Below are 13,342 nucleotides of genomic sequence, written 5' to 3'. Positions count from 1 at the left end.
TCACAGATTCCTATTTAAAACAACAAACGGACGTTTTGAAGTTTCCAGATGTCACTTTTACTACCTCGGAGTCCTCGGATGGAATCTGTCCCACACCCGGCGCCGTCCTGCACGGACGTCCTTCTCATATCTTGACGTAATTGGACGTTCGCTATTATGGCCAATTTTTGTAAATGGCTGCACTGAGCCGTCGGGGCGCGGCTAACGGTCTGTCCAACGAGTCGACGACAAGTCCCTGACCTCCCCTCGGGTTCCGACATGTCATCGTTGACCTCACCTCCTCAACTTTGTTCTTCTTTGTTGCATCTAAACTCAACCCCCCCCCCCCCCCCCCCCCCCCACTGGAGCCGCCGCACAGAAACGCTGAGTTATGCTAGCATGTGTTTTCAATCTCAGGCGTAACGCTGCTCCCTCCGCAATCTCGGCCAATTAGACGAAGCCTCCTGGAAACGTCTCAGTGGACCGACGATACTGCTGCAGGGGTAAAAGGTCAAAGTTGAAGTCCCTTCATTCAGAGTCTGATCATCGCGCTGCCTCAGTCCATTAGCCGCCGTCCACCTTCCCTGGATTTGGCACAGGTGTGGAATTGTGCCGGAAAAAAGGAACTCAAGCTTGAAATTAAATTTCACAACGTTCTAAAGGTCAAACCGGATGAGTGACAGACCACACGTGAAGCCGCAGACAGCACGCACAGACACACGCACACGCACACGCACACGCACACGCACACGCACACGCACACGCCCGCCCTGACAAACAAACAACACATGCGCCTACAAGTCTTTCCTGCGCGGAACTGAAATGAGCACACGGAATGTTCACCTTCGGGAAAAGGGATTGGGAGGGAGCGGGAATGTGAGCGCGGCGTCCTCGTCAGGGAGCGGAGGACTCGCTTTGGTGACGCCGTTTAACGCTTAATGGGAAACAGCTTTGAACGGGAGGAGCCGCAGACGGCGCTGCGCTACCCGGAGCTACCCGGAGCTACCCAGCGGTACCCGGCAGGTGCTACCCGCCGCTACATGGCGCTAACCCAGCGGTACCCGGAGCTACCCGGCAGGTGCTACCCGCCGCTACATGGCGCTAACCCAGCGGTACCTGGCAGTACCCGGAGCTACCCGGCGGTACCGGCAGAACCCGGAGCTACCCGGGGGTCTGCCGCCCAGATTCCACGCTACGAGCCGGTCCTTGCTCTTCCAGGTTGCCGTTCGTAGCGCCGCCACACGCAGACGCTCCGACCGTCTTCTTTACATCACAGCCCTCTCCTCTTACAGCGCCCCCCCCCCCCCCCTCGCCTCCCTATCTGTCCTCCTCCGTGTCTCCTTACACTTTCATTCACCCGCTGCAGATTGATTGCAGGCTGGACGCCCCGGATTAGGCGAACAATCTATTTACAGTTACGTCTTCTTCTCGCCGTCGTGACGCGCACCTCCCGCCGAGCGCCGAGCGCCGAGGGTCGGGGGCTTTACTTTCTGACCTTTGGCCCTTTCCTTGCCAAAGGAGAAATGTTCCACGCTGTAAACTTCACCCGCCGTACGGCGCCCCCTCAGGGTTGGATTTCAGAAGCAGACTTTGTGTTTGAACCGCTCTGGCAATTAGTAGAGGATAGACTTACAGAGCACCTCCTGCACAAAGGAGGCCCTGGCCCCGTTGTACCGACTCCTGCTCCCATCCTGCTCCTCTCCATCTGTCACTGCTGTGGGACTGTGTGTGTGTGTGTGTGTGTGTGTGTGTGCGTGCGTATCGAGGTTTCAGTTCATGCGATTTAGCAGGATTTAGATATCTATGATGGTCTGTCACGTTAAAACGCGCATGTTTTAGGCTCTGACAGTTTAACTCCCATCTTCCTCACTCGCCTGAGGAAGGGAAACGGCCCCCTCCATCCGTAGACCCTGAGCGTAGAGCATCTTCCACGCGTCGCCCAGGAGATCACCATGGTCACCATGGCGATCTGGAGGACGACAGGTTGCACAAACACACAAGAGGCAAAGTTCAAACTCGGATCGGGGAGAGGCAGGAAAAAGGAAAGCCTGGAGGTGGTGATCCAAATGCCTGGAATGGGGTTTTATAGGACCCCCCCCCCCCCCCCCCCGCAGGATGAAAACGGGCCGGAATAATGGATCCAAGATAATCTGAGAAATGAATGATAAAGGAACAAAACCGACAAGCAGTCGAGGAATGAGTGAGTGAAGCAACGCTGGGGGGGGGGGGGGTTAAAGGCCTCAGCAGAGCCAGTCTGTCTGATATCTGCATGCTGTTGCTATTCTGCAGCAAAGCTATGGCCATAAATCCATCATGCCCCCCCCCCCCCACCCCCATAAAGATCAATCACAGGCTGACGTTACGCCTGCTGCAGCCCGGCGCCTCTGGCACGACAACCTTTAAACTTATTTATCAGTTTACATCTAATAAAGTCTGGAGCTTCGTGGAAAATGTCAGACCCACCCATCGGGCCCCCCCATGCTCGCCGAGGCCTCCCTGACTGACACTGATACTCCTGCTGGAAGGATTTCTCCTCTGTGCAGAGTCATAGCGCCCTCCGGTGGAAGGGAGGGTAACAGCAGCAGCAGAAGACCTGCGATGGGGGGGGGTGGGGGTGAGAGCTCCAAGCTGTTGTATTAATCTGCACATTTCCTCAGATGACGCAAAGACTCCAACCCCCCCCCCCCTCCGTCTCCCTGGCCGTTGCCAGTCAGCGACACGCAGCAGGTAAGAGCAGACACCTCCTTGTCATTTTCTCCTCCTTGGCGGCCTCGCATTCACTCACGGTTGGAGGTGTGGCCCTCTGTTGGCGTTTGACAGGGGTCAGTGTGACTTGCGTGGGAAGGGGCGTCTTTGACTTGTTCACCTGGATGTGTGTGTGTGTGTGTGTGGGGGGGGGGGGGGGGGGGTGATGCTGCTGGAGCTGCTGGAAGGTCACAGAAGCATCAGCGTAGCGTTAGCATTCAGGCTGCAGAGCATCAGAGAGGCTGGCGGCCCAAGGAGGAGAAGGAGAAAGTTTATAAATAGCAGAGCTTTACGAGGGCGAGGAGAGCAGATGTGATCGCCAGTCTGCGCTTAAGGAGTTCAAACGGCAGATTAATGCACTCAGATTACCATGGGGGGGGGGTATGGACACACACAACGCAGATGCAGATTAATCACTCCAGCCACAGTGTCTCCTGTTACTCACACTGCACACACACACACACACACACACACACACATATACACACACACACGCACACACACACACACACACACACACACACACACACACACGCACACACACACACACGCACACACACACACACACACACACACACACACACACACACACGCACATAGCTACAGCTGTTTCTCACCAGGTTCATAATTAGTTAAACAAAAGGTGTGTCTCTGCAGAGCCGCGTGTGTGTGCGTGTGTGTGTGTGTGTGTGTGTGTGTGTGTGCGTGTGCGTGTGTGTGCGTGTGTGTGTGTGCGTCCTCATCTCCCGCCGCTGAACGAAGGGAGGATGAGAGTTGGGGATTATATCTTTGCAAAGCTCACACCAAACAATCAACCACTGTAATAATCCTCTGAAACACACCCACACACACACACACCACACATCGCTATACACACACACACACCTACACACACACACGCACGCACACACACACACAGCACGCACACACACGTCTGGTGTGTGAATGATTAGCTCCGGATGAAATCACTTACATTGATTGTTTTATTTGCACCGAACCCGGAGGACAGTTTTCCATGATTTGGAGAGAAGCTGCGTCCCGGGCCAGAACGGTTCTGTTCGGTTCTAAATAAAGGGGCGGGGTTTAGGGTGCGTGTGCGCAGCTTCGTGCTAATGCCGTCTCACAGACTATAGGGTTCCCTTCAGAGGGGGGTGCCTCCTGGTCCAAAGCCTACCTACCTGTGTCTCTCTAAGGCGACCGCCAAACCGTCTGAGCCCGCTGGCTTTGATGGTTGGGTTGTAGCAGGGATGCTAAACTGTAATGTGATGTAACAGGCATCTCTCAGGCAGCCGTTCCTCCGATGCATTCAGGGCCTTTGACTTTGGGTCACCTTTGACCCAGTGAGGTTCTCATCCCGAGGCAGCTCTTTCCTGGAGCAGGAATATAATCTGGAAGGGAAGGGAAGACAGATTTGCACGGCAGCTTCAGGTTACAGCACCTCCCTCCACCCTCCTGGCAGGAGGCGCGTTATCACTTCATCATTCCAGGGCCTCCTTTTGACCTGCTCAGGAACCCAACGTTTCATTTCCTCATTTTTGCTGCCGCACAGGACGACAGTCCGTATTTCTACACAAGCACATTTAGACGTTTGACTTGCACGGGCGTATTATTTACTCTTTGCACCCTTCCCTTCCACGGCTTCCACCTGCTGATGACAAGGCAGACATTGTTTTGTTAATCTGGGGGGGGGGGGGGGGATGATTCCTCTGGTCTCTCTGCAGGACGGTACCGAATGACGCTGATGCAAAGAATGACATGAGGATTGGAAAGAGGATTTGTGAAGACCGAAACGGTGGAAGACCCTCCCCCTCATCTCCCCGCCACTCCGTTCGCTGAGGATTATATCTTTGCAAGTGAAACGTAGCGGGACATTCTCCTTCCTGAATAAATATTCAGTTTGGGATCCCGCCGGCGGTCCGGCTCTGACTGGAATCTCGACGGTTTGCGGAGACCGAAGCGGAATGACCGGCCGGAGGTGAGAGGGGAGCAGGTGAACGCGTGATAGCAGACCGAGGAGGTAACGCCGTCCCGCTCCCCCCCGTCCCCTGTGCCGTGGTGAACCGGTGTGACTGTGTCCCGTCAGACGATGCCATCCGCTCAGCTGATGGATTGTAATCATGTCTGATTTGGCGATCGTCCGGCTGAGTCCGACTGTTTGTAAACTTGAGAGTCGTGCCTCTGACGATTATTTGGCGCGGCGCCGCTGCTCTCCAGATGTGTTTATGTGAGATTAATGTTTAGAGATGGCGGCGTTGGGGACTCGGAGGGTCTCTCTGGCGGGCGGGGATGTCGGGCGTTGTTGGATGCTGGTCGCATTCTTACTCTGTGATGCTTCCTATGATGGCGGGAAATCTGATTGCTTGGACATTCCTGCGATGATGCACGGGGGCCAGAGTAGATTTTGGAACGGTGGTTATTAGCAACTGACGGGTGTTTATTTGGAGAGATGAAGCACGACTGATTCGTGCCAGACATCTTTATAATCGTATCCTTGTCGGTCAATCTAACTTGAATAATATATCTTACCGCGTGTTGCACACTTCATGCTAACTTTATCTACAGCTACTTCAAGGTGAAGAATTATTTCTCTCCCTGCAATGAGAGGACCTTTTCTTTTCTTTTTTGTCTCTTTGAGTTAGCCGCTAACTGCTACTAGCTTTATTTAAAGCATTAAATTGTCACATCCTACCCTTTCCTGGCTTCAGGAATAAAAATCTTTGTTCGACACAACCCTAACTAATTAGCCGTATCTCTTCCTTTATCTGCGACTCCATCTTAAATCGTATTTAGATTTCCATTTCGAGGATGATTACAGATTACAGCTCGTCGGGTCTTCCTTCATTTCCTGTTTAGCCACCGTGTTTGGATTTCCTGCAGCCGTGCTTCTTTACGTCCCTTAAGAACCAAACCCAAATACCGTAATGACATATCTATCGTCTGTCGCCTTCTTCAAACAATGAAGCGAACATCCCAGAACGGCGACACGACGAGTCCTCGCCAGCCCCGGGAGAAAATCCTAACAACCCCCCCCCCCCCCTGCCTTCACGTTTGACCAATCAGTTTGAGAGCTAAAGGTGCATCATTAACCGACGACCAATGCTTTAGCTTGTATTTGGAATTAAACGCCTCTTCATCTGTCTCCAAAGGCAGGATGACAAACCAGTCGACGGCCAACCAATCGGACACAAACAAAGCTAAGGAGAAAGAGGAGAACCAGAACCAGGCCGATGACATCACAGAAGTTGTGTATAAAGATGCCGGCCACTGCAGCCGCAACACCCACAACCTGCTGCTGGGACTCACTGTTATGGGTATGCACGGACTACATGTGTCCCTTTCCTGTTCTACAGGTGTCCATCTGCTGGAAGCTGGAGTTCTACGCCCTGGAAGTCTCATTTTAGCTGCATTTTATTCCTGTTTGTGCTGCAGCCGCTATAAACGTGCACAATCCTGTATGTACGGTCTCCGTGATCGTTTCCCCAGGAGACAAGCTGGGCTTTGTTGTCTTTAGTCCCGTCTTTAAACACCATGTCTCTGCAAAAAAAACACGGCCCCCACAAAGTCAGGAAGTGTCACCTGGATCTAATCCGGTTTACGTCTCAGCAGGTGGCAGTGTGATGTCACTCAGAAAGCGATTCCTGTCTCCTGCCCTCAGGCGTCGTCATGGGGGCGCTGCTCGGGATGCTGCTACGCTACATGAAGGTGAAGGACTACGCCGTCCTGACTCTGATCTCCTTCCCGGGTGAAATCCTCATGAGGATGCTGAAGATGCTCATCCTGCCTCTGATCATCTCCAGCCTCATCACAGGTGAGACGCTGCCCCTTGAATTCAATGATCCGTGGCCAGTGTGTCCATGCTAAACGTGCTGTTTAGCTAACACCAACAATCTGGGACTGACTGAATGAGCTATCACGCTTAGCATGCTAAATATAAACATGCTACTCTGCACATTGCTAACGGTCAGGGCTGGCCGGGCTGGACGCCCGCTCCAGCGGCAGGATGGGCAGCAGGGCCATGGTGTACTACATATCCACCACCGTAATCGCCGCCATCCTCGGGGTCATCCTGGTGTTGGGCATTCACCCGGGGAACCCCAAGCTGAGGGGCCAAACCACGTCGAGCACAGCACCCACCAAGAACCAGGAGGTCAGCAGTCTGGACGCCTTCCTGGACCTGATCCGGAACCTCTTCCCTGAGAACCTGGTGCAGGCCAGCTTCCAACAGGTAGGCCGTAGGCCGTTACGTTACTTTGCCTTTCGGCGCCACACTGACCGAAGTCTGCCGGGCAGCTTTCGTGGCGGTCACTTCAAAAGGTCCGTCACCGTCAGACGAGGGAGCCGAGGCCAAGTCTGGACGAGGTCTCCGTGAGCCCGGATGAAAGAACTGCAGAGCTCTGAGTGGTCCTCTGGAGAGACGGGTTGTCCTCTGGAGAGACAGGTTGCCCTCTGGAGAGACAGGTTGTCCTCTGCAGAGACAGGTTGCCCTCTGGAGAGACAGGTTGTTCTCTGCAGAGACAGGTTGTCCTCTGGAGAGACAGGTTGTCCTCTGCAGAGACAGGTTGTCCTCTGGAGACACAGGTTGTCCTCTGCAGAGACGGGTTGTCCTCCATGTGTTCCAGAAGGAAGAAGATAACCGCGACTCTCTTTCACTAACATCTGTAGCATCGCTATCGGTCTGCAGAGCACCATCTTAGGGACTCCCTCGCCTCCGTCCTGCACTATAGTCTCTCTCTCTTTCTTCTCTTTCTCCATCTGCATCTTTACTGCTTCCTCTGTTTGCACTCATCGGGGATTCATTGAATCGTAAAAGGCATAATGACTCCTTCCCCCCCCCCCCGGTTGTCTTGTTCTCTGTTGAAACACAAATCTTTATTGTTTGGGTTGTTGACGAGCTTTTGTTTGCTCGCTCACAGTACGTCAGAGCTTTGCTATGTTGGTTCCGTCTGAGCCCCGATCGATCAATCGATCAGTTCTGTCCTCCATCCAGGTTCAGACGGTGCTGAAAGCGCCAGCGAACCGAACGGAGCCGCTGGCCACCAGGAAGAAACTGGAATATAAATGGGGCATGAACGTCCTGGGTGAGTGGGCGTCTGCTGCTTTCAGGGGACGTGGGAGTTTCCAGCGACGTCTGGGTGGAGACGAGAGTCTTTGTCAGACACTTCATCGGTTTAATGAATTTAAGAAATGCTAGAAATGGCCTTTAAATGTGTTTCGTTGTTCCCTCCAGGCCTGATCGGCTTCTTCATCACCTTCGGCATCTGCATGGGCCGGATGGGCGAGCGGGGGAAGGTCATGATCAGCTTCTTCAACATCCTCAACGAGATCATCATGACGATGGTCTCCATGATCATGTGGTCAGTGGCTTGTTTTCCCACGCCGTGCGTTTCTGCTCCGCGGTGGCTAGAGAGGAGGAGCGTGAGGAGGAGGAGGAGGAGGAGCGCGGAGGGTGTTAGTGAAGGCCAGATGGGAGGGCTTCCCCGGCACTTTCTGGAGGCTGTGGTTTGCCGGGGGCCCCCGCGGGGAGCCGGGGTGGAAGCTAACGGCGGCGGAGCAGGATGCAGGTGGGCAGGACGGCGGGAGGTGGAAGGATGCCTGTGAGAGCGTGTCTACGGCGAGCAGGGCCCCGCCCTGAGTCTTCGCAGGCCACCCGGGTCAGTCGCAGAAAAGGAACGGCGAGGGGAGGAGCCGGGGGAGGTAGGCGGTTGGAAGACAAACAGCAGGACGCTTGTCTCCTCGGCCGTCTGCCTGCACAGCTGGACGCCGAAGGAATCGTGTCCTCGCTCGCATCGCTCACAACGCATAAACAGATGAGTCACGGGTCCGTTCAGCCGCCAAACGGCGAGCTCAGTGTATACAAAAACACGCATCGCACGGCGAGCTCATCCATCAGATCGCACACGAGGCACGGTCCCACAAAAACAGCTGTCCCTGAACGGCGGGCTCCGGGGTCAGCCGACCCGCGAGGGCAGGCCGGCGCCGCAGAAGACGCCGCAGCTCGAGGGAGAACACGGATCGAATTGTGTCCCGCCTGGATCCGCCAGCGGGAACCAAGAATGTGTCATGGCCGCTCCGACCCGGGATGGCGATCTATTAGGTGTCCGCCCGAATACATTGGTGTGGGGGGGTCAGACTCTATTCCAGCCCTGCTGAATGTGCGACCCCTGAAAGGTCAACGTTCCCGACTCTGTTCAGGTACTCTCCTGTGGGCATCGCCTCCCTCATCGCGGGGAAGATAGCGGCCATCGGAGACCTGGAGGTGGTTGCCAGGCAACTGGGGCTGTACATGGTGACCGTCATCGTGGGCCTCGTGATCCACGGCGCCTTCATCCTGCCGGCCATCTTTTTCGTCATCACCAGAAAAAGCCCCTTCACCTTCTACTCCGGCATCTTCCAGGCGTGGATCACGGCGCTGGGCACCGCCAGCAGGTAGGACGGCCCACAGGAAGTGTGTCTGCGCTGATGGATCGCCTCGGCCTGCTCCCTCGCTTTCATCCGTTTGGGTCCGCTCCGAGAGAGCGGCGAGGGAAATTCAGGAGCGACCTGACGAATCGGGACGGCTTAGCCAAACGCGTGTGAGCGCGGCTGGCGGCGGCCGATCCGTGTTGTAGACGTGTAAACCGCGGGATTAGTCGCCAGCGGGCCAAACTGGCGTCCCGCCCGGCAGTCTGTGCTGCTGCTGGAGGGAATCTGGCTAATCCCATCAGCGGTTCTCTAATTATATTAGCGACCCAGCTTAGCAGGGCCCGGAATCAAATTCCTTTAATTCACATGCAGGATTGCAGCCCTGCAGCAGCTGTCCGGTGGGAGGCGGGAGCAGGGAGGCGGGAGCAGGGAGGCGGGAGCAGGAGGCGGGAGCAGGGAGGCGGGAGCAGGCTGTCGGCCGGCTCCCTGCTCACCTCTCCCGCCACCTGTCCGCCCACTTCCTGTCCTGCGTCTCCTCGTTTCTTCTCCTCTCCCCTCAGCGCCGGGACGCTGCCCGTCACCTTCCGCTGCCTGGAGGAAAACCTGAAGATCGACAAGCGCGTGACTCGCTTCGTGCTGCCCATCGGCGCCACCATCAATATGGACGGCACGGCGCTGTACGAGGCGGTGGCGGCCATCTTTATCGCCCAGATGAACGACATCACGCTCGACGGCGGGCAGATCGTTACCGTCAGGTAAGGCTGGAGGCCTCCACGCTCGTCCCCACGGCGGCGGAGGCGGGTTCCAGCAACTATTCGTCCACGAGGGAAACCCACACAGGAAGCGTCTCGGCCGTAGCTTCCTGCTTGGTACCTTCAGGGGGCGGTGCCTGGAATGACTTAGAAATCTACCGATAATTAAATAGGTTTTAATTTCTCCTTCTTTCTGGGGGTTCCAGCTAAAACCTTTATGTCTAATTGGAAACAGGATCCGATGCCGCTTGTTGTTGCCGCCGGTTACGTGTCTTTCGTTAGCAGCTGCGTTCCCTGAATGTAATCTTCAGAAACGTCTGCGTGCCGTTCGTCCTGAAATGAGATCCATATGAGGAGCTTAAATCTGCCCGGCGCTCCGTTTGATCTCCGGCCGGGGCTTTAATTGCCGCCGTGTTTTGCTGAAGACCATTAAGATGTCACGGAGCGATCCGGAGAACGGCGTGATTCGGTAACGATCCGCCCGTTCAGAAGCGCGTTCGACCCGACCCGTGTGGAGAGCGGCGTGTTGGTAGCAACACGTGGGAATGGCGCGCCATCCTGAACGGAGGCGTTGATGACGTGGCGGAGTATCTCTCAAACCGCCTTTATTAAAATCATGATATTTACTTTTGCTCATTATAGGATCCAAATGTTTTGTACTTCGTAACCTCTGCTGAGTGTGTTTTTAAACTTGCAGCACCAAACATGATTTGCAGACAAACAGCCACATGAAGGCCGGTCACGGAAATGGCTGCTTCAAAGCAAAGTCAAATCCCACCCAGAGTCGGGACCCCCCCCGGGGGGGATCTGAGGCCTCCGGTCTTTATAATGAAACAATATTTACTGGTTCCTTTATCGGATTGACAGAAACCAGCGACTCACAAATCGTTAGCCTAATTAGCCTTTGAAGGGCTAACCGGAATGCTTTGCGTGTTGTGTTCAAGTACAACGTGTGAAACCGAGTTGTGAGGCGGGGTGAAACTCAGGTCCGTGCTGCCGTCTCTCCCTCCCCAGCATGACGGCCACGCTGGCCAGCGTGGGCGCGGCCAGCATTCCCAGTGCCGGACTGGTCACCATGCTGCTGATCCTGACCGCCGTGGGGCTCCCGACGCAGGACATCAGCCTGCTGATCGCCGTCGACTGGCTGCTGTGAGTCTGTGGGGGGGGCTGTTGGGCTCGCCTTTGAGGGCGGGGCTTGCTTTCACTCACTGGCGCTGTTTGTCCCTCCCCAGTGACAGAATGCGTACCTCCATTAACGTGGTGGGGGACTCGTTCGGCGCCGGCATCGTGGACCACTTGTCGAGGACGGAACTCGCCGAACTCGACGCGGCTGAAACGCAAATGCTCCCGCTGGAGGCGGGGCTCCATTTCATCCCTCCCCCTCCTGTCCTCGCTGACCTGATCGACCCTTTCAAACCGCCCGAGCTCCCGCCTCGCTCCCCTCGCCCGCCCAAACAAAACCACCACGGCCACGCCCCCTCCCAGTCCCACTCCGTCACCTACTCGCCGTCCCGTTCTGCCCGCTCTCCATCGCCACACTCCATCCGTTCTCCCTCTCCGCGCTCCGTCTGCTCCCATTCCCCCCGGCCCTTCCGCTCTCATTCGCCCCGCCTCCTCCGCAGGACGGAGCCGGGCTACTGCGCCCTGCCCGGCCACGAGAACCAGGTATTCAGGATTCCGACGTTGGGAGCGCTGCTCCAGACTCCCTCTGGTCACACCTCTGGTGTCTCCACGCCGCGGCGTTTTCCCCCAACATTTAGCATCCCATCATCCATCCTCTCCACTTTCTCGTCGTTTCTCTGCCCCCCCCCCAGATTCCCACGCTGCCTCGCCCCCACAGAGAGAGAGACCGGGAGCGGGAGAGGCTGAGGCGAGGGAGCGACACGGAGGAGGACGAGGAGAGGGTTCTGGGGGAAGTGAGCGATGGCGAGGAGAGCGACGACACCGCTTACGATCGCAGGCACGCCATCCCCCCGTCCGACCTGCCCTGACTGGCTTCTCCTTCGGTTTTCCCGCCACAGCGGATTTAAATGCAGATTCATGTTCCAGGGCTCCAGCAGAACTGTTCAATAAGTGATCAATACGTTTACTTTGAGTGAGATTTTACAGACTTAGCCTTTATGCTAAGCTAAATTAACCGGTTTCCCATTGATGAGCAGCTTTTCCCAGCGTGTCCGGCGTTCCTGTCGGGGCGCCCCCCCCCCCCCCCCCCCCCCCCGCTGATGTTGTCTGTCCCATCGATGGTTCGCGTTTCCTCGTCGTGGTCTGGCGTCTGAGCCGATGAGCTGTAGGCAAGACGCCGTTTTCATTTTGTTGTCTGTTTAAATATTAGTCGAATCTATGTTTGGGTTAGAAAAAAACGTCTTTGGACGTCAATGGCACTCGGAGAGTTAAATGTGATGTCATCGCCGCCTCCGCTCACCAGGCTCGAGTGGATATTGTAATAAACTCCCAGAGATTTATTTAAAATAACTGGATTTTATTTTGTGTCTCCCGTGCGAGGGATTTGCCGCCGAAGCGGGACACGCGTCAGCGTTCGGTGACGAAAGACGAAGGAAGATATTACTCGATGGAAACGTTTGCGTCTGTCGATAGTTAATCCTCTCAAAGAGGAGTCAGGGACGGGGGATGGGGGGGGGGGGGTCGGCAGATGGCCACAAAGACGTCAGAAGGGCGAGGGTCCGAGGATGAAGACGAGGCATCATCTGCTCCCAATCTGAAATAGAACTTTAATTCATTCAAGTTTTTAATGCATATGTCAGGATAAAAAAAAAAAAGGTAAGGTAGTGACTTTCAAAGTGAAAGTCTCTGAACGGCACAGGCGTGAGATGCATCGTAAAGGAGCAGTTCACCCCAAAAAATGCAAACGCTGTCATTATTTCCTCTCCCTTGTTGTGATTAAAGCATTTCTGAGTATGAAAACGATTAAACGATTGATCACGTAAAGTCTACATGTAATAAAAAAAAGAAAATCTAAATGACTTGTGTTCTAGAATACGTGGTATTGATGCAGCAGTCTGACAGCTTGGTTTAACCATCACTCGGCTCATTGTTGTGGCGACGCGCTGAAATAAATGACTCGGCGTAGTTCTTTCCCGACTCGAGAGAGAAACAGGGACGTCTTTGTTCGGAAGAGAGGAATTAAAACGACATAAATCCGCTGGATCGAACCACACGAATGAATGAGAGCGAAAATGTTGCCTTTGTTTACAGTGAAGTTGTTTTTTTTGTGTTGCTGTAAATCAAGCCTCGACAGGGAGGAGGCGGATGTCCTGCCTGCAGCGACATCTAGAGGCCGGATGTGACATCACAACGAGGTCCGGGGTGGGTCTGAACCTGTTCTCATGTACGAGAATGAGAATAACATTTAACTGCTGCTTTTAAAAAAATCAATTATTATTGCTTCCAAGTATTTAAGTATAAGTATAAGACAAATCTGAGTCGCTTCACAATAACTGGAACAA

At 54.8% G+C, this 13,342-nt stretch overlaps 1 protein-coding gene across 1 annotated transcript; it reads left to right on the top strand.

Annotated features, from left to right (window-relative positions):
• Positions 1–5,875: 5,875 nt before the first annotated feature.
• Positions 5,876–11,869, top strand: slc1a9 (solute carrier family 1 member 9). The gene is made up of 10 exons (XM_068750154.1): positions 5,876–6,035; positions 6,380–6,532; positions 6,690–6,949; positions 7,712–7,802; positions 7,952–8,078; positions 8,917–9,150; positions 9,687–9,881; positions 10,893–11,027; positions 11,111–11,543; positions 11,693–11,869. Exons 1-10 carry the CDS (start codon positions 5,876–5,878, stop codon positions 11,867–11,869), a joined length of 1,965 nt encoding a protein of 654 aa, XP_068606255.1.
• Positions 11,870–13,342: the final 1,473 nt, after the last annotated feature.

The sequence above is a fragment of the Brachionichthys hirsutus genome, chromosome 16 (genome assembly GCF_040956055.1).
Source record: "Brachionichthys hirsutus isolate HB-005 chromosome 16, CSIRO-AGI_Bhir_v1, whole genome shotgun sequence".
Lineage (NCBI taxonomy): Eukaryota > Metazoa > Chordata > Actinopteri > Lophiiformes > Brachionichthyidae > Brachionichthys > Brachionichthys hirsutus.
Note: the sequence above shows the minus strand (reverse complement) of the source record. Positions and strands in the feature narration are given on the sequence as shown.

Excerpts from the sequence above, each read along its gene's own strand:
- slc1a9 (XM_068750154.1), top strand. The coding sequence starts at position 5,876 with ATGACAAACCAGTCGACGGCCAACCAATCGGACACAAACAAAGCTAAG. Across the intron at positions 6,036-6,379 it reads GCTGGGACTCACTGTTATGG|GCGTCGTCATGGGGGCGCTG; the intron begins GTATGCACGGAC and ends TCCTGCCCTCAG. Across the intron at positions 7,803-7,951 it reads ATGGGGCATGAACGTCCTGG|GCCTGATCGGCTTCTTCATC; the intron begins GTGAGTGGGCGT and ends TGTTCCCTCCAG.